This window comes from Chiloscyllium plagiosum, unplaced genomic scaffold, assembly GCF_037043375.1.
Source record: "Chiloscyllium plagiosum isolate Xiang-an unplaced genomic scaffold, Cpla_swu_hap1 HiC_scaffold_5, whole genome shotgun sequence".
NCBI classification, from domain to species: domain Eukaryota; kingdom Metazoa; phylum Chordata; class Chondrichthyes; order Orectolobiformes; family Hemiscylliidae; genus Chiloscyllium; species Chiloscyllium plagiosum.
The window spans coordinates 81,282,378-81,307,128 of record NW_028270143.1 but is presented as its reverse complement, the minus strand read 5'-3'; the positions used below and the strand labels follow the sequence as shown (position 1 = coordinate 81,307,128).

The following is a 24,751-nucleotide window of genomic DNA, read 5'->3' as shown; positions in this document are numbered from 1 at the left end:
TCATGTTGTGGCTGTACAGGACATTGGTTAGGCCACTGCTGGAATATTGCAAGCAATTCTGGTCTCCTTCCTGTCGGAAAGAAGTTGTGAAACTTGAAAGGGTTCAGAAAAGATTTACAAACATGTAGCCAGGGTTGGAGGATTTGAACTAAGTGTGAGGTGCTGCATTTTGGGAAAGCAAATCTTAGCAGAACATATACACTTAATGGTGATGTCCTAGGGAGTGTTGCTGAACAAAGAGACCTTGGAGTGCAGGTTCATAGCTCCTTGAAAGTGGAGTCACAGGTAGATAGGATAGTGAAGAAGGTGTTTGCTATGCTTTCCTTTCTTGGTGAAGAGTATTGAGTACAGGAGTTGGGAGGTCATGTTGCAGCTGTACATTGGTTAGGCCCATTTAGAATATTGCATGCAATTCTGGTCGTCTTAACGGAAAGATGTTGTGAAACTTGAAAGGCTTCAGAAAAGATTTACAAGAATGTTGCCAGGGTTGGAGGATTTGAACTATGGGGAGAGGTTGAATAAGCTGGGGCTGTTTTCCATGGAGCGTTGGAGGCTGAGGGGTGACCTCATAGAGGTTTATAAAATCATGAAGGGCCTGGATAGGATAAATAGACAAAGTCTTTTCCCTGGGATGGGGGAATCCAGAAGTAGAGGGCATAGGTTTAGGGTGAGATGGGACAGATATAAAAGAAATCTAAGGAGCAACTTGTACCACTCTCTGCATGAAAGTGTGTGGAATGAGCTGCCAGAGGAAGTTGTACAATTGCAACATTTAAAAGGCATCTGGATGAGTATATGAATTTTTGAGAAGATTTGTATATGGGTATATGAATAGGAAGGGTTTGGAGGGATATGGGCCAAGCACTGATAATTGGATTGGGTTGGGATATCTGGTCGGCATGGATGAGTTGGACTGAACGGTCTGTTTCCATGCTGTGTACATCTTTATGACTCTATATACTAACCCTAACCTTCCTGGCAACCTCCTGATCCCAACGTCACCTTCGCTCTGTTAACCGCTGCTCCCGGACAGGAAAAAGGCCACGGGCATAGATCATGATTTGTTTTTGTTTTTATTTAGCATAGCAGTCTTTCACTGAAACATAAGCACAGAAGGTTGCAGATAAGGTTTTAACACTAAAACAAATTCATAACACCAAAGAAATAAGAATAAAATAAATCAAATCAATCTATTTAAATATAACACAGTTTGAAAGATGTCAAAATACAAAGCAAACCGAAGTGGCATTTGTTCCCCAACACCATCACTTTACAGGTATTAAAATTCCAGGGAAATTTTCCTTCCCTATCCAATCTATAGATTTGATTAAACTGGTTGTTCTCAGTTCTTCTTTTGTGAGATGTGCTGCTTTTTCCTTCAACATTTGCATAACTGAGATTTTAGACTTTTTTAAGTTTTCATCTTTACCAGAGATTTTGAATTACCAATGCAGGTTTCTAACCAAACACTCCTAGTATGTAAGTTTCACAACCTACACTCCTCCGCTGAGCTAATGTAGCTCCTAAACTACTGTCTTTTTTTTAATCTATGGAAGACTAAATTTGCTTCTGATCCCAGTCAGGCTGTCCTTCAAACTGAACCCATAAGCTTAATAACTTGATTTTAAAAAAGCTTGCTCATTCTAGATTATACTAGAGCTAATGGCTTGATGTTACTTTGTCTTCTGTTACAAACTCCATTCTTGTGTCCATTCAAATTTTCTGCCTTTAACAAATTTGTTAAAGAGCTGAAGTTAGGAATGAAAACCCGATAAAATCCACACGTCAACAGATTGAAAAGTTTCACAATTTTTTGTAGGTATGGGAAAATTCAAACTGGTCCCCTCTTTTCACTTTTCTAGGTGTTACATGCTCTTGCTCTACAACATTGTCAAAGTAAATTACTTCTGTTTTGTCAAATTCACTCAGCCTGATTTATAGACAAATTGGTCCGTTGTTGCTGATTTAACAGCCCGGCCAAGTTGTGTGGATGTTCTGCCCAGGTTTGATTTGAAAACAACCAAATTGTTGATGTAGACAGTCACACAGTCCTTCAATGGCTTTATTAGTTAGTCATTGGAACATTGCTGGTGCATTTTTCATTCCAAACATTTACATTGATAAAGTTCATCTCGTGTAACAAAAGCTGATATTTATGTAGCTTTATTAGTTAATGAAACTTTGCTATCCTGTAAGAAATCAATTGTGTCAATTCTTTCAATGCAATTTTCCAAAGTTAGAATAAGACATAGGTCCACTTTTGTTGCCTTGTTGGCCATAAGATGTAAAAGCAGAAGTACGCCATTCAGCCCATTGAGCCAGCTCTGAATTCAATGAGATTATTGCTGATCTGAGAATTCTCAACAACACTTTCCTGCCTTTTCCCCATAACACCTTGATTCCTTTACTGATTAAACATTTGTTGATCTAAACCATGAATTTAGTAAGCAACCCACCCTTTGGCATTGTGATAGTCAATGGACAACTTTTGTGACCTATTGGTTTCCCCAATGTCGTGATAAGCAATCTCCATTGACTGTGACTCAATTCCACAATATCATTATCCATCGTGATCATTATAGCTTTCCCTACTTGACCTAATTTCCCTGGTTTGAGTATGTAAGGGTGTTCTTTTTTTATTTCAGTAATGCACCCCTGAAATTACCATAATGAACAGCAAAGGATATTTTCCTGGCCTATTCTCACAAATTAGATTATGATTGTGTAATGGCTTTTCTGGAAGATAAAATGTTGTGCAGACTAACCTTTTAAGCACTTCCATATAATCCATATAATATATTTGCTACAGGATCAGTTTTTGAATTTTAAATTTCTGATTCATTCTGCATTTTTCAGATATTTTAGATTCACTCCCTTTCTATTTCAGTATCAGAAATATACCTTCTTCCTGAATATCACCGCTGTTGCAATATCTATCATTTCATTATGACACACTTAATGTTTCTTTCTCCTGTTTGGACTACTCACTACATTTATTGAGTTTTAGTTTTTTTAAAAAATGATACCTAATGCACCTTACTTTTAATAGTTCCCCAAAGACTGTTAACAAATATTAGCATCTTGTCTCCAGCAAAAAAAAAATCAAATCTTGGTGTTTTCATCTGCTCTAGTTTTCATTATTTTTGAGCACTCCTCAAAGGCTTCTTGGCCAACTCACTTTGGTTTGGCTAGTGCTTTAGTTAGTTTCAAGTTTCAGAAAGAAATTTAGGCTGGAAGCATAGCCTCAGAGCTTTGGTTTATTAACTTTTTTAGAATCAAGTGGTCCACTCATCTTGTATTCGGATATCAAAGGATTAACCTATGGACTCATTAGGAGTGGAACGCAATGGACAAAAACAGAAATTGCAGGAGAAACTCAGCAGGTCTGGCAGCATCTGTTCAGCAAAGACAAAGTTAGGTGTTCTGCAAAGTAGTTACCCAGTCTATGTTTCATCTCCCCAATGTAGAGGAGGCTACAATGTTCACAGTTCCAAGTAACAGTTTTCATTGCTGAACACACCACCTGCAGAATCTGGGACAACACTCAGAACAACTGGATGGGAAAGAAAAGGAAAAACCTTTTGAAGGCACTTTGATAGCACAGGTGACAATGCACTTTACACTAAGTATTGTGTTTGGATAATTTTTTAATGTTTTGAATTACGTCTGTGTAGTTAGAATCTGTGAAATCCCTAGATACCTTTGCCAGCATGGTGGCTAACTTGATGTCAGTATAGGATGTACCATTGATTGAAATCTATGCTGGGAGCCTGTTGCAGCATGTGGAAGCAAGATGAAGAAGTTGTATGTAGGGTAATAGGTTCTGCTGGCACTATTGCCTCTCATGGTGTAACATCATTATTCCTTCCCTGGCTGCTGTATGCACAAGTATTGCTGACCAATTGATTGACATGAATGGGTATCTCCAGCAAAAAAAAATCAAATCGTGTTTTTATCTGCTCTAATTTTCATTATTTTTGAGCACTCCTCATATGCTGCTTGACCACCTCCCCATTAACTTCACACCTCCCCATCTCCCATCAAAAGCCAGCTGCTCACATTACCCCTTCTCCCAGGCTCTGGCATTTGAGGTGACAATTTTAGCCAGGTGTGCTAAAATACTGTTCCCTTCTTAATCATCGAATTCTTATAGTGTGGAATCAGGCCATTCGGCCCAATAAGTCCACACTGACCCTCTGAAGAGTATCCCACCCAGATCCATTCCGCTACTACTCTACATTTCCCCTGACTAATGCACCTAGCCTACACATCCCTGAACACTACGGGCAATTTAGCATGGCCAATTCACCCAAGCTGCACATCTTTGACTGTGGAAGGAAATTGGAGCATCTGAAGGAAACCCATGCAGACATGGGGAGAACATGCAAACTCAACACAAACAGTCACCCGAGGCTGGAATTGAACCTGCGTCCCTGGCACTGTGAGGCAGCAGTGCTAAACCATTGAGCCACTGTGCTGGGTAATGCCTGAGTGTTTGTGGATGAACATCCCTTCCCCCACATTACCCCATTCCCGTTCACACCTTACCATATCTCCCACCATCCCCCCACTTGAGTTCCATAACTTCAGAGTATGACATCCAGTTTCTCTATGTGCCCCTATCCTGCCCCAGCCATATTCTGTTTGTGTCTTGTTGCCGTTGCTCTCAGCAAAGTGAACCCATTTTCTCCTTTTCACAGCTAACATTTACAAAATGTTTTTCATATTTTTCCACCATTGTCATGCCTTTTGTATTTTGCTTGGGGTATGCTGCTCATCTTTTCCACTTGCTCATCTTCCGTGATGGCATGGTGGCTCAGTGGTTAGCACTGCTGCCTCATAGCACCAGGGACCTGGGTTCAATTCCGGCCTCTGGTGACTGTCTGTGTGGAGTTTGTGTGTTATCCCTGTGTCTTCATGGGTTTTCTCCCACAGTTTAAAGATGTGTAGGTTAGGTGGATTGACCATGGTAAGTTGCCCATAGTGTCCGGGGCTGTGCAGTCTAGGTAGATTTGTCATGGGAAATGCAGGGTTAAGGTAGAGGGGTGGGTCTGGGTGGGATGCTCTTCAGAGGGGTCAGTGTGGCCTTGATAGGCCAAATGGCCTGCCTCCCTACTCTAGGGATTCTATGATTCCCACTCTGCATAAGCCAGCATAAAAGTCCTAATTTCCAAATCCGTTCAGTTCCAAAGAGTCACACTGGACTCAACGCTAATTCTGTTACTCAGTCTATAGATGCTTGCTTCATAGACATGCTGAGTTTCCCCAGTACTTCCTGGTCTTATTTCAGATTTCCAGCATCTGCAGTACTTTGCTTTTAAATATAAATAGGTACTATGCGGATAAATGGTCAGGGAGCAAGCAAACATATCACAATACATGAACATCGTGCCTGTTCCAGTGTACAAAGAGTCCTTCCAGCAACCTTTCAATATTATGTGTTGGTGTGCCTTGCTACAAGGCTTTGTGTTTCCTAAGGGTACTGCAAGTGAATCAAAGAGGAGAGCTGGGGGTTGGCTTATGGCTGCCAGCTGAGGGTGTGTCTGTGCATGAAACCTTTAACTGAACAACCAGCACCAGGGGGAAGAGTGCCTCAATGGTGGAATATTTAGCAACTGAAGGTCAAGATTAAAAACAAACTTTTGAGATGCAAACAACACACTTGGGGAAACTTGAGTTAAAGGCTCACCCACCTCTACAAACAAGGTGTTGTACAATCTGCAACTATGAAAAGTATGATTAATCAAGCCATATGATTAATCAATTCCAACATTTGAATCAGTCAGTATTACCATCAGCTTGGATCACAGCTGTTAGATAATTTTTAATAGGACACAATTTGTTTCAACAAGACAATTTATTGCTAAGTCAATGTATGAAACCATATAATACTAAAATCCAAACCTAATGACAAACATTCTATATTTTAAAAAATGTATTGTGCAGATGTTAGGTTTTGGAAGCAAAAACCATAGATTTGTGTTGCACAAGGTATTGGGGTAGGGGCTTTTTGCAACATATCCCCATTGAGAATCATGATGTTCCTGCTTGTGTACTATTGCAGTAGGCAGGAATTTGTTGACAGAATCTACTTTTTCAGTCAACAAATTCATTGAAGTTGAATGAATTGAAAACGTATTTCTGGTTTCTGTCTTCCCAACATAAGGGATAGTCTTTTTGTACAAATCTCTCAGCAGTCCACAAGATTGGAAGCATACAGTGAGAGAGAAATGAGAGAACATGAGGCAGTGTTGTAGATCCTCTTTGTTCTACTGGGTCACCATTTGTTTAACATCATCAATCTTACCTGGATTGAGGCAGATTCAGTAGGTAGAATAAATGGACCCATTGACATTGACCTGGCATTTTATGCTGTTAAATATTAATCCTTCTTGATATATTGCTGCGATCAGAAGGTAATCATGTTGTGCCTCAATCATGGTCATGATATTTTCTGTTACCCAAATACATCCTGGTACTTTTTCAATAATCTCATCCACTTGCTCCTGAAATAACTCTTGGCTAACTGGTAGACCTAATAGTAACTATAGAAAGAATATTATGTAAATCATAGAATCCCTACAGTGTGGAAGCAGGCCCTTCAGCCCATTGAGTCCACACCAACCCCCTGTACAGCCTCCCACTCAGACCGAATCCCCCTACTCTGTCTTTGTAACCTTGTATTTTCCATGGCTAATCCACCCAATTTATACATCCCTGGACACTGGACAATTTAGCATAGTCAATCCACCTAACCTGCACATCTTTGGACTGTCGTATGCTACAACATTGCGAAACCTTGTGATTTTTCTGTTAAATGTATAGAACAGTGTCCATGCTTCATGCCCAACTTGAAAGAGCATTTGCAACAATCTTCTGGGAGAAGTGCTGACTGGATGAGATAAAGCTCTTTAGGTTCTCCTTGATTTTACTTATCAGTATTCTTTAATAATTCTCTTTTGCTTTCCTAATTTTCTTTTTGAGTCAACCCTGCACTTTTAAATACCAATCAGCCTTCCTTGGTATTGAGTCCTCAGTGTCTGACATAAAATTAGATTACTTAGATTAGATTGCTTACAGTGTAAGTAATCTTCTGCCCAACAAGTCCACACTGACCCTCCGAAGAGCAGCCCACCCTGACCCATTCCCCTACATTTACCCCTTCACCTAACACTATGGGCAATTTAACATGGCCAATTCACCTGACCTGCACATCTTTGGACTGTGGGAGGAAACCAGAGCACCCGGAGGAAACCCACGCAGACACACAGGGAGAATGTGCAAACACAGAAGCTTTCCTTTACTGCCTTTTCTTTTGTTTTTCTTGTCATTCAGGCAGTTTCAGATTTGACTGTCTGCTCTTTTCTTTGTGGAAACTTATTTACTTTGAAACCTGTGAAACTCCCATTGTTATATCTGCCACTGCTCTTACATGGAGTTGCCTTCAAGTAGTTGTTGAAACTGGCAGTTCACTTTTTTTTAAGCTAAGTCACTCCTGAGCTTAGTAAAAATGGCTTTATCATCATAACTCTTGATCTATCTTTGTCCATTTCAATAATCATATTAAAACTGAATTGTCATCACTCCCGTCAAAATGTGCTCTCATTGCCTCTCCTACTGGCTGCTCAGTTTCACTTCCTAAGACCAAGTGCAGAATCACACTCCCTCTTGTTGAACTTCCTATATACTCACCAAAAATGTTCTACTGAATACATTTCAAAAATTGTATTTCCCTTTATTCCTTTTGCAATAAACCTTTGCAGTTAATATTGGTTAATTAAAATCTCTGCCCCGATTTCAGCAAATTGCCCACATATTTGATCTTCTCTGTCCTGATTGATTGATTGGTTTCAGATCTCTACACATTAGCATTGGGCTGCCCTTTTTCTGTTCCTTAGCTAAATTCCTCCAGCCACATTCAAGGATCCTTCCAACCTATCATTCTTCTTCGTAGGTGTAATTGTTTCTTTGATGAAAAATTGCCATTCCTCTCTATCTTTGTATTTCCATCTTTGCTAGTTACTCACTGTTAGTAAGTACTGGCATTTTTTTTCTCCATCTAAGCCATGTTTCTGTAATGGTTATGGAATCATGCTGCTGTGTTTCTTTGACTTCAGCTTGTCTGCTTTATTTGCTATTCCTTGCACCAACTTTAAAATTTTCTGACATTCGTTTCCTTGATCTTACATTCATTAATTTTGTCTTCATTTTCTGATTTTTTTTGTCCCATCTACACAGGTTCACATTCCCCTGCTGCTTTAAATCCCACCTGACAAGAATGAACAAATCTCCCTGCAGGTAAATTTACTCTGGCTCTTAGCAGCCCCACATCCTCAGAACCAGCTCCCAATGCTCCAAGGAATCTAAATCTTTCTCCCTCGCTCCGTCTGTTTTAACCTATTTCAATGCAATGGGAGAAACTCCGAGATTACTACCTTTTGAAAGTATATATTTCCCAACTCATTAAACTCTGTGCAGGACCATGCCCCTTTTCCACCTACATCGTTGCTAAGGATATAAAGGACAACCTCTGACAGTTAACCACCACACACCCCCATAAATATTCTGTACGGTGATTTCCATGATCCTACCCCTCCTGGGATCACATCGAAGGCCACAAAAAAATGGCTATCTGCTCCTCTCATTATAGAATCCCTTTTGCTTTCCCAGTCTTTCTTGTATACTCCTGTGCTGGAGTCACGCACTTAACTCTGTTGCATCCCTCTCAGTATTCAGAACTCAGTGTTAGTTGGTGAGTCAGAAGCATTAACTCCTGATTCTATGTTTCTTTGTGACTGCTTGGTCATCTTTCAGTCTCCATTTGTATTCTTGAACTTTGTGCAACTCTACCATCCACTACCTGGGCGCAGTCAAAATATCTTATTACGTTTAGTAATGTGGTTCCATACCCCTATTGTTTCAGTAAACCTTGAAATTAAAGGTTTACTTTCCATTTCTGATATGGAAGCTCTGACCAGAGTACCTGAGCCTGACCCTTCCCTTGTAGAACTTCCAAATGAAAACAATCCAGCACTGCACTGTCATCATCACCAAATTTCATTACATCAGTTCATGACTTATTCACACTTAGTTGGACATTATTAATAGCAGCCCCAAGCAACAGGTTATGCTAGTGATTTTACCAACATTACTGACTAAGAAATCAGGCAACAAATTAAGGGTTTGTTCAAAGTTTTATTAGAGCTTGCTTACGTGTAATTGCTGGGGAAGAATAAAGCAATTGAGATTCTGAAACTGTAAATAAAGATTCAAAACTGATGAATGAAGTATTGCTATTTATCATTGTGCAATTGTAAACAGACTGTGATTAAACGTTCTGTAAAGCCATTTACTTTTCTACTCAGCTTACAACACAACTTTATTGAATCTGGCACTCTTCAATTCAATCAGAAAGGCACTTTAAAGCCAACAATTTTCTTGGTGATTAAAAGGAGGAAGGACATTCTTGTCAAGCAATTTTCTTAATCAGCATCAGCTTCCATGCACATGAAAGAGCATTCTTGGACTGAAGGGTAGGTTCAGTCTTCAATTCTCTGGGTAGTTTCGCTGATTATCTGTAATTGAAAAGAACATAATTTGCAAATGTTAGTTCTCAAAAGCTGGCACAAGGTATATGCATTATTTACATTCTTTTTTTGGTGAACTTCAATACTAACATCTCCGCCTCTGCTCTCAATTGTTTTGATTACAACATTCTTCCTTGACATTTGAACATCAGTTGGCTGTTGCTCATACATGGCATCTGCGAAAACAAAAATGCATGGTTTCAGTCAAAATTTCTAACCTGCAAAGACTAAGATACTTGCTTTCTCTTTTTGGTTGTGTTTACAAAAGCCTTCAAAACCACGAATCTGCATTTGGTTGAGAAGAACAGCCAGGAATAATGACTGCTCCACAATTTTAACAAAAGGCAGTTCTTTGATATTTGTTTTAAAAAAACAAGAGTCAATTTCCAGAATCAGGTTGGAATACAAAAATGTTGTGGTCATTGAATTTACTATTAATCTTTTGGGGGTCGCTTTTCATGCTGATTCCACTGTTAACATTTTCGACTTACTTCCATAGTTCGCTCTCAGTTTGGCAGATTCTGAGTGACAACCTATGTATTGTTAAGTCTATTTAATGTGTCTCCATTCCATGCAACATGTCCAATGAATTGTGCAACTATATAAAAGAAAAGTCTTTAGTTTGTTGGTTTCAGGTCATTACTAAGTATACTGAGTTGAGGTGAGGACTGTAGATGCTGGAAACCAGAATTTAGATTAGAGTGGTGCTGGAAAAGCACAGCAGGTCAGGCAGCATCCAGGGAACAGGAAAATTGATGTTTTGGGCAGGAGCCCTTCATCAGGAATGGAGGCAGGGAGCCTCCAGGGTGGAGAGATAAACCAGGACATGTTACAATTAGCTTCCTTATTGTCAGATTAAATAGGGGGAAATTGACAATGCTTCCTGTTTGGACCCAACTGAAACTTTATCCCTGTGATTGCTGGATGGGGACAGGTTGGGACTTGGCTATGATACTTCTGTGGTTGTGATAGTCTCCCTTGCTTCGTGAGTGCCTGTTTAAGCTGGCATGCCAAGCAAAGAAAGCAAATTAAGATTAGAACAAAGTTAAAGTTATAGACAGATGTCCTAACCTATCATCACCCTGTGAACAGGAATTAATTTCACTCCCATACATAAAATAATTAGTTACTGATAGTATCTTTCCAAGTCAAATAGTCTAGATAATACGGTACTTTAGTAGGCAAAAATCTTAATTTCGACTTGCATTTTTCCACCAGAACCATTTCTGATTCTAAATAAAATCAGTTAAACTTGTATTAAATGTTATATTGTGCAGTATATCTTGTAAAACAGTCACTCGTTACACAAGTGAAGCAAAAAATGTTTCTTGGATCAAACGTCTATGAAGGGATAGTGTAACTGCAGAACAGGCAAACCTACTGGTTTCATTCTAAACAGAACGCACTGCAAGTTCTTCATAGCGGAAAAAGCATGCCCAGAAAAGGTACATTTGATAAATTGATTTAAAAAAAAAAAGACATTTGTCAAGCTCAAACATTTACACATCCATTTTACTGTGATAATAACAAATATAACCTACCAGCAAGACTCAGAGAACTAAATGATTGCAGAGGCATAGAAATCCTAAGGAAGAGAAGAATTAATAATTATACAGAGATAGATACAGATGAAGGTGGAAATGTTCTCTTCTCACAATAGCCATATTTCTCCTGGAATAAATTAAGATCTTCTGTCTTCATTTCTCTACATGGAACTTTCTTCCAACCTCTCCTCTCAAAATGTCTCCAGATGGAATAAAGAATAAGATTGATCTGTGGAAATCTTACGGCTACTGTCAGCAACAGATGTGGTCATTTATTCTACCTAAGCCAATAAACCCTACTTCCCTATTTGCACAGGATGTCTTAATGAATGGTGTTTTTTATCTTTATTTGTTTTCATGTTATGGATATCATTTGCAAATCATCATTTATTAACTGTCCGTAGTTCCTCTGAGAAAAGTGTTGGTGGATATGCTCTGACCCTATTGTGTCTAAGCCGAGAACTTTATATATTCAGAAAGCAGCTTTAACAAAAATAGTTCATACCCAATTATACAGATTTGAAAAAAATCTCTCTAATGGTGAGGAATCTCTGTCAGCATCTGTATACATGCAAAATGTATGTAAAAAGCACTATGATTTCAATATATTTTCTGCACCGCAGACACTGATTTGGTTTTAAGAATGCGCTCGTTTAATCTTTGCTGCCTTCATCAATATTCACAAAACAAAGAAACCAAGTAGATCGGTTTCTTTGATAATGAATAAATATTTGATTGTGTCAACCATATTCAAAACGTGTGTGTTGCAATGGACTTGTATGTTACGTTTTTACTTGACTTAAAATGTATGTTTTTTTTTTAAACATTTGCACAAATGCCTTACCTGTTTTCCTCACCCTCCAGCAATTTCCTGTAGGTTGCAATCTCAATATCGAGAGCCATCTTTACAGTCAGTAGCTCCTGGTATTCTTGCAAATGACGGGCCATCTCATCCTTCAAGTTACCAATCTCATCTTCAAGGTTGGCAATGGTTTCCTGGGCATTACTTGCCTCCAAAGCATAACGTTCTTCCATTTCCTGCATCTGGCGCTCAAGAGATTCATTCTGTTTGAATGGAAATAAAATCATAGATTGATATAGCTTGCACACAGACCCTTTGGGCCAAGTCGTTCGCATCGATCTGACAACCCAATCTGATCTAGTCCCATTTGCCAGCATTTTACCCATTTCCCTCTAAATCCTTCCTCATCACGTTCCTTCCAGATGCGTTTTAATGTTGTGATTGTACCCACCCCCACCACTTCCTCTGGCAGCTCGTTCCATACACACCACCACCTGAAAAAGCCCTCTGGTCCTTTTTAAATCTTGTTTCCCCCCCACCTTAAACTTAAATAACTTTCTAATTTTCTTATTTCTGTTTACTACTTACAAATGTAATTTGAGAAAACTATATGTGAGAAAGTTATTGCATCATCTCTATTTCAATAATTCCAATTCTATTCTAAGTATGTATACATGCATAAAACAAGCTTTGAATAGAGTTTATTTCACAACTGATTAGGGCTTTTGGGAGATGAGTTCATATTTCTGCCTCAGCCTAAGATGATAAGTTATGTCATTTTAGACTCTTGGATATTCCTTGTACTTCACTGTATTTGAAAAATTACAGGTGATCAAGGCAGTTCACGTTCATAACCGGAGAATAAGGGTTTATTTGTCTGCAGATTTTAACAGTAGCTTCTTATCATCTGTGGCACCATCCGTCGTATGTTAATATAAAACATCAAAAGTTGAATAGAATACAGAAATGTTTCCAAGTACCATAAATTTAAACTTGGATAATAAGAAACAAGGAAAGGTTAATGAAACTGATCAGGAGAGCTAAAAACATTAAAATAGTATGGTATATTAAAATTCTACTATCATTGTATGTGAGGTGATTAAACTATGAGGATAAAAACAAAACCCCTAGATGTGTAGTCTGCTGACATAAATCAAGATACAACATGCTCTATTCTGAACATTGGTTTTTTGGGGTTGATACAGTTGGACTTTGATATTCCTCTGTGTAGCACTAGAGATAATTTATTTCTAGGGTAGTACTGAAAGCAAGAGGAGCAGCAAATTTTTATCCAGTTCCAAAACTCCTTATACTGCCCTGCGATGCTCAGCCTTCACCGGGTTAGGAACCAACATTGTAATGTAAATGAGATGAGATAGCACATTCCTGGTCTGCCAAACCAAGTTTTCTCAGCCTATTCAAAGGAGAGCAGCAACATTTGTTCCTTAAACGTAGAAAAATAAACACCAATTATCTGACAAGTCAGCTGAGGGACCTCATTAACCTGTCAATACAGACATAAGTTAGAAAAAGGATGTGGTTGCAGGTAAGCTACAGTGGATGTATGAGGATGGTATAAGACTGACAGGTATGTCATACCGTGAGAACAGGTCTCCTCACATGAGTAGTTAAAAGCAACAGAAGATGAATAAAAAGTTGGCCATCACGTTTCAAATTTAGCAACACTAACTTCATTCTAAAAGTACATAATAAGCTGTGAAACATCTTCAGATATCCTAAAAGATAATGCATAAAAGTACGTTTTTTTTTGTGAATACAAGGTGCACTTAAAGTGGCATCCGGAAAGCTGGTATTGAATCTTTCACTGAGACATTCAGTACAATAGCTCTGAACAGCAAAGACATGAAAGCAAGGCAAAAAGAACAGTTCACTGGTCCTTCTTTTACAAGAACCTGAGAAAGGTCAAGGCCTTGAACTCTTCTGGCTGTGGGTACTGCATCATCTTAATTGGTTTTGAAATATTTCATTACTGTCGTAGTAATTCTATTGTGTGTGTTGAACACTTCTAATTTTATATTTTACTAGTTTGAGCCTGCAACTCTCACAATGGGACTTAATTTTCCAGATTTAGATGTTCCTTCCTATTCCTATACTGCATATGTATACCTCTATATGTACATTCTAAAATCAACACTCATTAATAAAGAGTGCCTTGTTATTGCTGGTGGATAAAGCTCACAGTTCTACAACTGCATATATTTTGCTGAAGGTCATTCTTTTTCATATTTTCAGTACTTACTGTTCCCTTAAGTGCATCAATATCGCAGGTCAGTGTCTGGATTTGTCTGCGGTAATCACCATTCTCTTGTTTCATTGTGCGAAGAGCATCATTGTTGCGAACAGCAGAATCATTCACATCCGCCAACTGTCCCAAAACACAAACCTTAATGAGTGAATGGAGTACTGACCTTAAAGTAGTAATCTAAACAAAACTGAATTAAAACCTTTTAAAAAAAAATTAATGTTAGCTTGAGCAAAAGCATCACTAACTTCTTCTGAATGCTTTTGGAGTAGCTATTCGAAGTATGGATTGGATAGGAACATTCACCCGTATCCCCCTCTCCACAGCCAATCATCAGAATGGTTAATAGGAAAAGTACTGGATGCAGTGATTGCATGAATTGGATTAGGCATTAAGATAGCAAACATAGTCAGTGATGCCTATTAATGAGAATGCCTATTTATTATACTTGATAAGAATGAGTTCAACCTGCCAATCAAATAATATATAAGAGTAGTTGAGGATGTACTTGGAGTATAGACAGCTGCATAAGTATGGGAATGAATGAGGTTTGAATGTTCATCTGGAAGATAGCGTTTTGAGCCAGAAGTGAGTACAAGAGACATAGCTGGGAGATTTATGAAAAGCACTCTATATTTGTCAGGAGTAATAATCATGGATTCCTTCAAGGATGAAAGTGTAAACAAGTCAAATGGGATATGTGAAGAAGCGACTATAGAAAAGAGGTGGAACTGGGCAGAAAGCTGTAGGTTCGAAGTTTGTTGACAGGTGGTTTGTCGTCCAGTTTGTTATCATGAGCACTAACTAATGCATTTCAAAAAACATACCTTGGACTTGTACCATGCCTCAGTTTCAGCAATGTTCTTAGCAGCAAGTTTATCAAACTCAGAACGAACTTCATGGAGTGCTGCAGTAAGGTCAGGTCTGACCATATCCATCTCAACCTTGACCTGTGATTCTTGGATTTGAGCTTGTAACTCACTAATTTCCTGAAGAAAGAAATAAGATTCAATGAAAATTGGGTAAGTCGCTGTATAAATAAAAGCAACTTCTAGAAAGCTTTACCAGCACAATATGTTGAAACTAAATGATAACTATGATCCATTCTTATCTCTTCACGAAACTAGAACAGAAATTATTGGAGAAACTCAGCAGATCTGGCAGCATCTGTGCAGTCAAAGCAGAGTTAACATTTAGAGTTCGATGAGTCCAGTGACTCTACTGATAAAGAGTCAATGTTAACTCTGCTTTCTTCCCACAGATGTTTGTTTCAAATCTCTGATATCCACAGTTCTATTGTATTTTACCTCTTCATGTAGTTTCTTTAAGAACATAATTTCTTCCTGCAGTGATTCAACTTTACGTTCCAGATCTAAGCGTGCCAGACAGGCATCATCCACATCCTTTCAGAAACAACAGGAAAACAAAACACAACAAGTTAATCAAAGAAATTATTCTGAGCTACTGCTCTTACCAACTTCACTTCAATATTGAACTGTATACATAATTATTATGGTTACATGCCTTGTATAAATTGATATGTCAGTTCATGTTACATTTACCTTCGCAATTACATGAAAAGAATTAGTCTTCTTAATGAGGGTTAGACATTATAAGGCATCTTTAAGTCATGTGTGAAAAAAGTCATAAGGTACTGATTTTGAAATAACTGCTTATTTAATTATGATCTGGTAGCATTATGACACTTGTTTTGTCCTTTAAACAGAACTGTATTCAATAATAAATTTCACTTCAATTTAAATTGCACATATCGTTACATCATTATCATTGGAAACTGACACTTAAAATAGTGAAAAGTAAACATGTAGCCTAAACAAGATAAAAATCTCCAAAATAAAGTATACCAAATGTAAAGAATGAACTAGAGACAAAATACATTTTTGACAACTACTAACAATGTGTGATTTTGATTTGGATATTAGAAATGTATTATTTCTACCACTCAATTTGCATAATTCCATCGCCACAATGTTCACGAAACTCTAGATACTGTGAATTTGACACAAGCTTGATTTGTTAGTGCACTACTGTTCTTCTGTTGAGTCTTAATCAGAAATATCAAAAGTACAGTAAATGAACAGGCCATTCAGTCCAACCAGTTCATACTGACAGCTACCCTTTATGTCATTCAACTAAAACCAATTTGAACATAAATCAGACTTCGATGCATAATCTAAAATCTGCTCAAAGGATTGGCACCTGATGAGAAAAAATACAAGACTCCTTGAGCTTTCTTGGTTCAACAGAGTCATTCATGATCTGTCAATGACAATGCAACACCACTGCTATAGAAGGACAGTTGTTGTTAACCCGTAGAGATTTTGGATCATGAATCAAAAGAAACCTCATTGTTTAAATTCCAATAATTTTTTATATATTCTTACTCTGTTGATAGAAAAAAAGTTTCTGTAAAAAAGTTTCTAATACAAACTTTTATTTATAAATGATGTTTTCGAATTCTGCTGGGAGTTAAATTTTCCATTCCACAGTTCCAGATAAACAATGCAATATTTCATGCTGAAAATGCAATTAGTCCTCAAGTTGAAAGAAATAATGGTAGTAGAAAAATATATTTTTTATTTAAAGCAACTTTAACTCTTCAAAGAAATTTATAAACCAGCACTATTGTCTTCTCTTTACTGTTTCCTGAACTATACTCAAATGCTTTGAGGGCAACATTCCTCTATCAGTTGCAACAAGGATGCTGTGTTCACTTAATTGTCAACTCTTTGTTGTACAAGTTTCAAGGATTTTTTTTGTCACCATCAGAAACATATTAACAATGCAAATCAGAAACAGCAGTCTCTTTATCTGCACATTTAATCAATCTATTCAATTTTTAATGTTTATATCCTACAAGGGGGCTCACAGTGCCAAGGACCCGTGTTCGATTCCAACCTCTGGTGACTGTCTGTGTGGAGTCTGCATGTTCTCCTCATGTCTGCATGGGTTTCCTCTGGGTGCTCCGGTTTCCTCCCAGAGTCCAAAGATGTGCAGGTTAGGTGAACTGGCCATGCTAAATTGCCCATCGTGTTCAGGAATGTGTAGTTAGGTGTATTAGTCAGGGGAAAAGTAGAATAATAGGGTAGGGGAATGGGTCTGGGTGGGTCTTTGGAGGGTCGGTGTAAACTTGTTGGGCCAAAGGGCCTGTTTCCAAACTGGAGGGATTCTATAATTCTAAATATGTTATTTATGAATACTATTGACTAATTAACAATGGGAAACAGATACTTGGATCAATTTTCACTGTATTCCAGTAGATTATTATTAGCTCGTTACTAGTTATAATTTTGGGACCAATAATACATATTCTTGTATTCAATCAATCTAGTTTATTTTCTATTAGCTGATTAAAAAAAAGTTGCAACTGTTTTGTTGCTTCAGTATCACTGAGCTGTCGTTATTGCTAATGCACCTATCCTAATCCACTGTTTTCCAGCAACACAAAGGAATCTATTCATTTAATTATTTTACTGGTATGCACTCAGTTCACTGTAGCTGCATTCCATGGCAAATCCTCATTGGAGCTCACTTTCTATCAATGAACTATAATAAACAGCTGCTTCCTTAGAGTTATTGTTACTAACATAGTTCTTTTACATAGTTATGGGTTACATGGAGCCTTATGCCTGCACAGTGAAGAAACCTCGTCACCACAGGGGGAGCTGTATGGAAGCAATATGTTGCTTCTGACAGGAAGCAAAGCAGAGTGAAAGATTCAGGCTTACAGTGCCACACCCTGCAGACGAGTGCAAAATGTCTGGTTATGGGTCTCTGAAAGATTAAAATGCTGTTCTTTAATTAACACAAAAACCATTAAAAAAAAACTATAAAACAGTTCAGCACAGTCAAAAGGCCAGTGAAAAATTGGATACTGGCTGCTTCAGTAATTCTGCCCAGATGGAACTTCAGATACAGAGTGTGCTATCATGCAGAGTTAGAGACCACGCACTTCTTCAAGAAAAGAGAAAATTGCAAGGCACATCATATCAGGCTACTCTTTTGGATTTTCCAGAGGGTGGCTTTGGAATACAATCAGCAAAATTCCCTGCTGACTCAGGGAATCAAACAGTAAGAATTGTGCTGCTATGACAAAGCTTTGGTTCCTGCTCCATTGTGAATTAATACGACATGGGATGATTTACATATGTTAGGCAAGGAAAAAAAAGAATCAATCACAATGACTCAGTGGTTAGCACTACCGCTTCACAGCACAAGGGACCCAGGTTAGATTCCATGTGGAGTTTGCACATTCTCCGTGTCTGAGTGGGTTCCTCCAGGTACTCCAGTTTCCTCCCACAGTACAAAGACGTGCAGGTTAGGTGGGTTAGCCATGCTAAATTGCCCATTGTGTCAGTGACGCGTAGGCTAGGGTGCATTAGCCATGGAAATGCAGGGTTACAGGGATGGAGTAGGGAGGTGCTCTGGGTAGGATGCTGTTCAGAGGGGACTTGATGGGCTGAATAGCCTGCTTCTACACTCTAGGGATTCTACGATTCCCACTCTTGGTAAAATTCCAGCCTCCCGTGTCAGCAGCTACCAAAGCTGGGACCTCTCAACTCTAGAAAGACAAGTACAGCACTTGCATGGGATCACTGCCATCTTTACAACACCATTCTTTACAGTTACTGGGTTAAAATCCTGGGACTCCTTTCCTAACAGCATCCCTCCACCTCAAGTACTGCAGTAGCACAAGAAGTCAGCTCACTACTACTTTCTCAGGGGCAGTTAAGGATAAACAATAAATGCTGCAGCATCCATATCTCATGAATGAACATTTTAAAAGTTATTCATTTCAAAGTGCAGAGAATTGGATATCTTTGATAAGGACAGATTCAAGTCCAACTGTGAACCCTCCTCTACCAATGCCAAGCAAACCCTAGCACAGCTGGGATCATTGAGAATATCTGCAGGATTGAGTGTAATGCCAATTTACTATGTAACTCTTCACTAACTTCAGTGGAGACCAAGATCAGGTGAGGTGTAAAATCAACTTCCCAACTGATGATGTAGGTTACAATGACCCGTGTTTGGATTCACTGAGCTACTTGGAGAAAGTATGGTTAGGAGTGGATTGACTTCAGAAAGGCAAGCAGCAAGGAAGAATAGTACAGTTATAAGTACAGATCTATGAAAAGATATATTGGCAAAGCTAACAAATAATCAAATAAGTTAAATCACTGAAATATCATTTAACTATTTTTGCAATGCCCTTTATCTTTTATTGATTTCTCCCCAACATGCGTCTTTCTGAACATTAGGCGACAGTAATTGTTATTTTTTAAAATATTTGTTATGAGTTCTGAAACTGCAATTTTGCAAATAAAAACACAACATTTTGTATTTCTCAAAGATATTGGAAAGAGGCACTTTAGGTTCATGGTTCTTGGGTAAGAAGAGCATTGGGTGTGTCTCTCGATTTTGCCCTTCTGTACTATGGCCAGAGGGGGTGTCATTGTTGCCCAGTCTCCAGAGGGTAACTGCTGTATTAATAGTATAACCCTATATCAGTAACTTCCCGATATCAGAAATAAACATGAGATTCAAATTAAATGTTGAAACGATTCAACTGGTGACATCATAATACCTCATACAAGACAATGAGTTACTGTTCATACCTGTCTGAAAGCTGCCAGATTGTTTTCAGCCTCCTCCCGCTGAATAATTTCATCTTGCAACCTGCAAATAATGATATCAAGGAATCAGTCACTTCCACCCCTGCTGAAAGCGCAATGTCTGAACCCTGAACATTTGCTGTTAGAAAGTAGAGATTAACAATAATCTCCTTTTTGTCCCTTGTATTTTGGTAACTCTTCTCGTGTCTTCCTGTTTTAGCTGAATATATCAAAGTAACGAATTGATTATTGTACAATTTTACTGAAAAGGTGGAGTTACTAATCAGATCTCAAATCGTACACAGTAGAAGATATAAATTGGAAGCAAATCAGTCAAACCTGATGCTCCCTTCTCCATGATGCTTTTTCAGGTCAATAAGTTGTTAAGAGCCATTCTAATGTGAAAGCCCCCAACAATCTCAATCTTGAATGTGACTAGCGCCAAATTTCTTTTTATAATTTCTGTAATCAAAATGGTGCTGAACTGTAGCAACTTATACACATCTTACTGTATTTTCATCAATACATGTGACAATAAATTGCTACTCTATTCTAAATTTGGCAGATGAAAATCTTTTGGAAAGTCAGGAGGTGATCCAAAAGACCTAGAATGCTCCCATTGTCAACCTAGGGTGTTGTTAGATTCCTAAAGTGGGAATGATTCAGATTCCTGACCTGACTGTGATTTATCCAGTGATCCATGCCCACCTCAAATTGCTTCACATCCACACAAAGTCAGCAGCCCATCAACATCATAAAGCCATCAGTTTGGAAACCACAAATAAGTGAAGTATATGCTCTAATCCCAAACAGCCTCACCGCTAAAATAGTTGTGGGGTCACAGTCCACCAATTTGATGAGGTTTTTTTTATTGTCCAAAAACTACATTTAAATAGTTATTTGAAAACAAACAAGCAAGGCTAGACGAATTAAGAGTGGATTGAAGTTTTTCAGGCAATCCCGGTCAAATTTAAGAGAGTGAAAGCCACTACATAAAGTAGTCCAGAGGATGATCAGCCGGTGACAAGTGAGGAGTTGAACAGTTAGCTGTGCTGCTCCCTGCACGGATGCTGCTGGTATTCAGTTCAGAAAACCCACTACAATGTGTTGGGCGGTGCAGAATTAAGCCAGAGGAACACATCTGAAGAGTTGTGATTTGTTTTGTTTCAGTAAAACTTTCAGACGATCACAATCTGGTACCTCCCCGCTCGCAATTTGAGAGAAATGGGGCAACTTGCAGAAAGAGGGAGAATTGTCCCGCGTGTTCCCAGCTACCCCTAACCCCACCCTGTCCTTTTTGTAATAAAGAGGTGAAACGGAGCACAGCAGAGAGCCAGACTTACTTTTCCCTCAGCTTTTGGAGATCGTCGACCAGGTTGTCTCTTTCCACCTCGACTCTGGACTTCTCGTTGTTGATTTGGTCAATCTGCTGGCGCAGTTGCCTCAGCTCCAGTTCGTACATGTCCCCAATCCTGGACCGGGGTTTCCCTTTCAGCTGTTCGAGCTCGACCAGCAACGTCTTGTTCTGGTGTTCGAGCCCTCTCACCTTGTCCAGGAAGCTGGCCAGACGGTCATTCAGCTCAATCATCTCGGCTTTCTCATTGCTGCGATTGGTCTTGAACTCCGAGTTCATGGCATCCACCAGAGAGAAGTTGAGGCTGTTGCTCATGGCCGCTGAGGGAGCGCTGCTCCTCAAACGCCGTGTGCTCTGTGCCTTGATCGGTCCCGAGTAGCTGACCCTGGAGTAAGAAGGAACGATGCTTCGCCCCGGTTTCACAGACGAGTACGAGTGAATGCTCGAAGTGGTCCGGATGGGTTTTTCTACGAACATCTTGCGGTAGATACTTGTTTTGGTGGTCATTTTGTAATCCTTTGTCGGACTCTGTCCTCTTCTCTGATGGATTCTTCACCAAGTAGAACTCCTGGGCTGTAAGAGGGGGTTAGCCAGCAGACGGCTGGTATTTATAGGGAGCTCGCGGTCTGCTCTCCTGGGGGTAGATGAGGCGAGGGCTAATACCATGATTGACAGCACAAGGACCAACCAGCAGCTGGGAACGACCCATAGGGACCACCACTCAACTTCAGACCCGGGCAAGGGCAGGGCCACTTATCCCTGGAAGTGGTCACGTACAAATATATGGCTTTAGATTGCAACACGTAATTTCTCTCTTTCTCTGTCCCCTCCCGATCGAATGTGTAAATGAAGTTAATCTTCTAGTACAGAACCGTTAATCCAGCGCCAATGACTTTGAACGAATTACTTTATTCAGACACAACACAGTTAGTTGGACTTTACTATTCAAAAGTGACTTCGGACAATATCTTATTGGGGTTTATTTTGAAGTGAAGTGCGATGCTTCTCTAGTAACCGTGTTTGATAAAACGCATTCGGAGGGACCAATTTCGCCAGAGGTCAGTGTAACATTGGGTGGAAAAGCATCTCTGGCTGCAGCTTTTTCGATAACATTTGTTAGGAAAGCAAAATGCCCGTTTCTGAACCACGAACGCAAAGCGTGAATTGATGGTTGCACAAGTCTTGGTTTCACTGAGGGAATACAACAAAATCAGTGCATCGCTGGCGATAGCTGTTCGATCGGGCTCGTGAACAAAAGTTGGCAGAAGGGCGTGTCTTGTCACACTTTTAATCTTTGGAACTTTTTTTGCATCTTTTTGAACTGGAAAACTTCAAAGCAAATTTTAAATTAAAAGTTCATCTGGAATCTCAAAACGTTCTACGTGTCTGATTGCACCGAGAATTTTTTTTTTCTAAAAGAAACACAATGCAAATAGAGCAGTTTGGAAGAAGCCTCTTCTCCTTCCCCTCCATAGCAGCCATCGGAAACGCCCTGACTGAGATCATCCCGATGATTTAAGTTGCCCCTGTTTAATCGATAAAGTGGTTTGGAAAAATAAATGCAAACGCTAGAGCGAGTTAGATTAGTTCTGGAAGTTTCTGAATTTGGGATTAATTCCAAACAACTTTGTTTTTTTCGGGAATGAAAAGATTTTTATCTGGGAGAGTGGGGGTTTCCCTCCCACCAGCCGCTGCATCGACAAAAGCTAGAAAATGGACTCGCACTGGGAGTTCCTTTCATATTCCCTCGGGTGAGCTAAATGACAATTTGTCAAGCTCGTTATATTTTACAATCACGCAAACGACTATTCAGCCCAACATGCCCATGATGACTCTTTCGTAGAGTTACCCAACTAGCCCATTACTTTGCCCTTTCTCCCTAACCTTGCATTGTTTTACCCTTTTCGATATAACTTTCGAAAACTACTATTAAATCTCCTTTTAGGGGTGTGGGCCAAATCCAGAGCAATTTGCTTGGTGAAAGAACTGTTTCCATCTTCCTTGCCACACCCCTTTTCCTCTTCTGTTGATCTGCACCCTGGTTGTTTTAATAAGACAGTCTGTCTTTATAAGACAGTGTGTCTGATTAGACATGGTGTTCAGCAAGCATCAATGTTGGGACTACAACTTTTCACTTTAATCTTTAATGATCAAGATGAATGAACTGAGGTCATTCTGGCTAAATTTGCAGGTGATACAAAGATCAGTAGAAGGACAGTTAGTATTGAGGAGGCGGGGAGGCTGCAGAAGGATTTGGGCAGGTTGGGAGAGTGGGCAAAGAAGTGGCAGATGGAGTACAACATAGGAAAATGTAAGGTTATCCTTTTGGTAGGTAGAATAGACACAACATATTTTCTAAATGGGGAGAAAATTCAGAAATCTGAAATGCAAAGGGACTTGGGAGTTCTAGTCCAGGATCCTCTTAAAGTAAACTTGCAGGTTGAATTGGTAGTTAGGAAGGCAAATACAATGTTGGCATTTATTTCGAGAGGACTTGAATATAAAAGAGGATGTACTTCTGAGGCTTTAAAAAGCTCTGGTCAGACCACATTCAGAGTATTGTGAGCAATTGTGGGCCCCTATACCTCAGGAAGGATGTAGTGGCCCCGGAGCAGGTCCAGAGGAGGTTCACGAGAATGATCCCAGGAATGGAATGCTTAACATATGAGGAAACATTTGAGGACGCTGGGTCTATATTCGGTGGAGTTTAAAAGATATGGGGGGGGATCTAATTGAAACTTAGAGAAAACTAAAACGCCTGAACAGAGTGGACGTTGGGAAGATGTTTCCATTGGTAGGAGAGACTAGGACCCAAGGGCACAGCCTTAGAGTGAAGGGAAGACCCTTTAGAACAGGGATAAGGAGAAACTTGTTCAGCCAGGAGTAGTGAAACTATGGAATTCATTGCCACTGAAGGCTGTAGAAGCCAGATCATTGAGTATATATAAGTCAGAGATAGATAGGTTGTTTGATTGTCAAGGGGACCAAGGGTTATGGGGGAGATAGCGGGAGAATGGGGTTGAGAAACATATCAGCCATAGTTGAATGGTGGAGCAGAATAGGAATACTGCAGCGAGCAACTCACCTCCTGACTCCTGAAAGCCTGTCCACCATCTACAATGTTTGTATAGCTGATCAATTGGGCTAGTGTATTGCTCAGTGTATAGCTAATGTCATTTTAGATGAGTAGGCAGCACTAAAATTAGGAGCTTTATTCAACCAGAAAGAGAATGGGATAATAATGCTTTCACGATCTCCCATATCTGCAGATGGGCTTTATCAAACTTTTTCCATGATGTGTTTTATACCATGATTTTTATTATTATATCTAGACACTTGCTCTTGACCCTATTTTAAACATTCATTGTTATTTGTTTATTATGCTTTGTTTGATCTGTAATGTTTGCGATCTAAAAGATGTACTACAACAATCCAACAAAACTCCCTCAACAGTACCTTTCCAATCTGCAACCTCCATTATAAACTCAGAACTGGGGATGCTTGCTGGTGATTGCGTACTGTTCTGTACCATTCACAACTTCTCAGATACTGAAGCAGTCCATGC

General features: G+C 39.3%; 1 protein-coding gene across 1 annotated transcript; it reads right to left on the bottom strand.

Moving 5' to 3' along the window:
• Window positions 1–9,175: 9,175 nt before the first annotated feature.
• LOC122550010 (type III intermediate filament-like) lies at window positions 9,176–21,742 on the bottom strand. The gene is made up of 9 exons (XM_043690386.2): window positions 21,176–21,742; window positions 19,836–19,896; window positions 15,504–15,599; window positions 15,024–15,185; window positions 14,194–14,319; window positions 11,976–12,196; window positions 11,129–11,172; window positions 9,678–9,763; window positions 9,176–9,575 (listed from the first exon to the last, which is right to left on the bottom strand). The coding sequence occupies exons 1-9, from the start codon at window positions 21,691–21,693 to the stop codon at window positions 9,540–9,542; spliced, it is 1,350 nt and encodes a 449-aa protein (XP_043546321.1). The 5' UTR covers window positions 21,694–21,742; the 3' UTR covers window positions 9,176–9,539.
• Window positions 21,743–24,751: the final 3,009 nt, after the last annotated feature.

Bases quoted from the DNA above. Each gene is read 5' to 3' on its own strand.
- LOC122550010 (XM_043690386.2), bottom strand. From the start codon at position 21,693: ATGACCACCAAAACAAGTATCTACCGCAAGATGTTCGTAGAAAAACCC. The intron at 19,897-21,175 runs GTAAGTCTGGCT...CATTATTTGCAG, and splicing joins CTCCAAAAGCTGAGGGAAAA to GTTGCAAGATGAAATTATTC. The intron at 14,320-15,023 runs GTATGTTTTTTG...GTTTTGGGACAG, and splicing joins AGGCATGGTACAAGTCCAAG to TTGGCGGATGTGAATGATTC.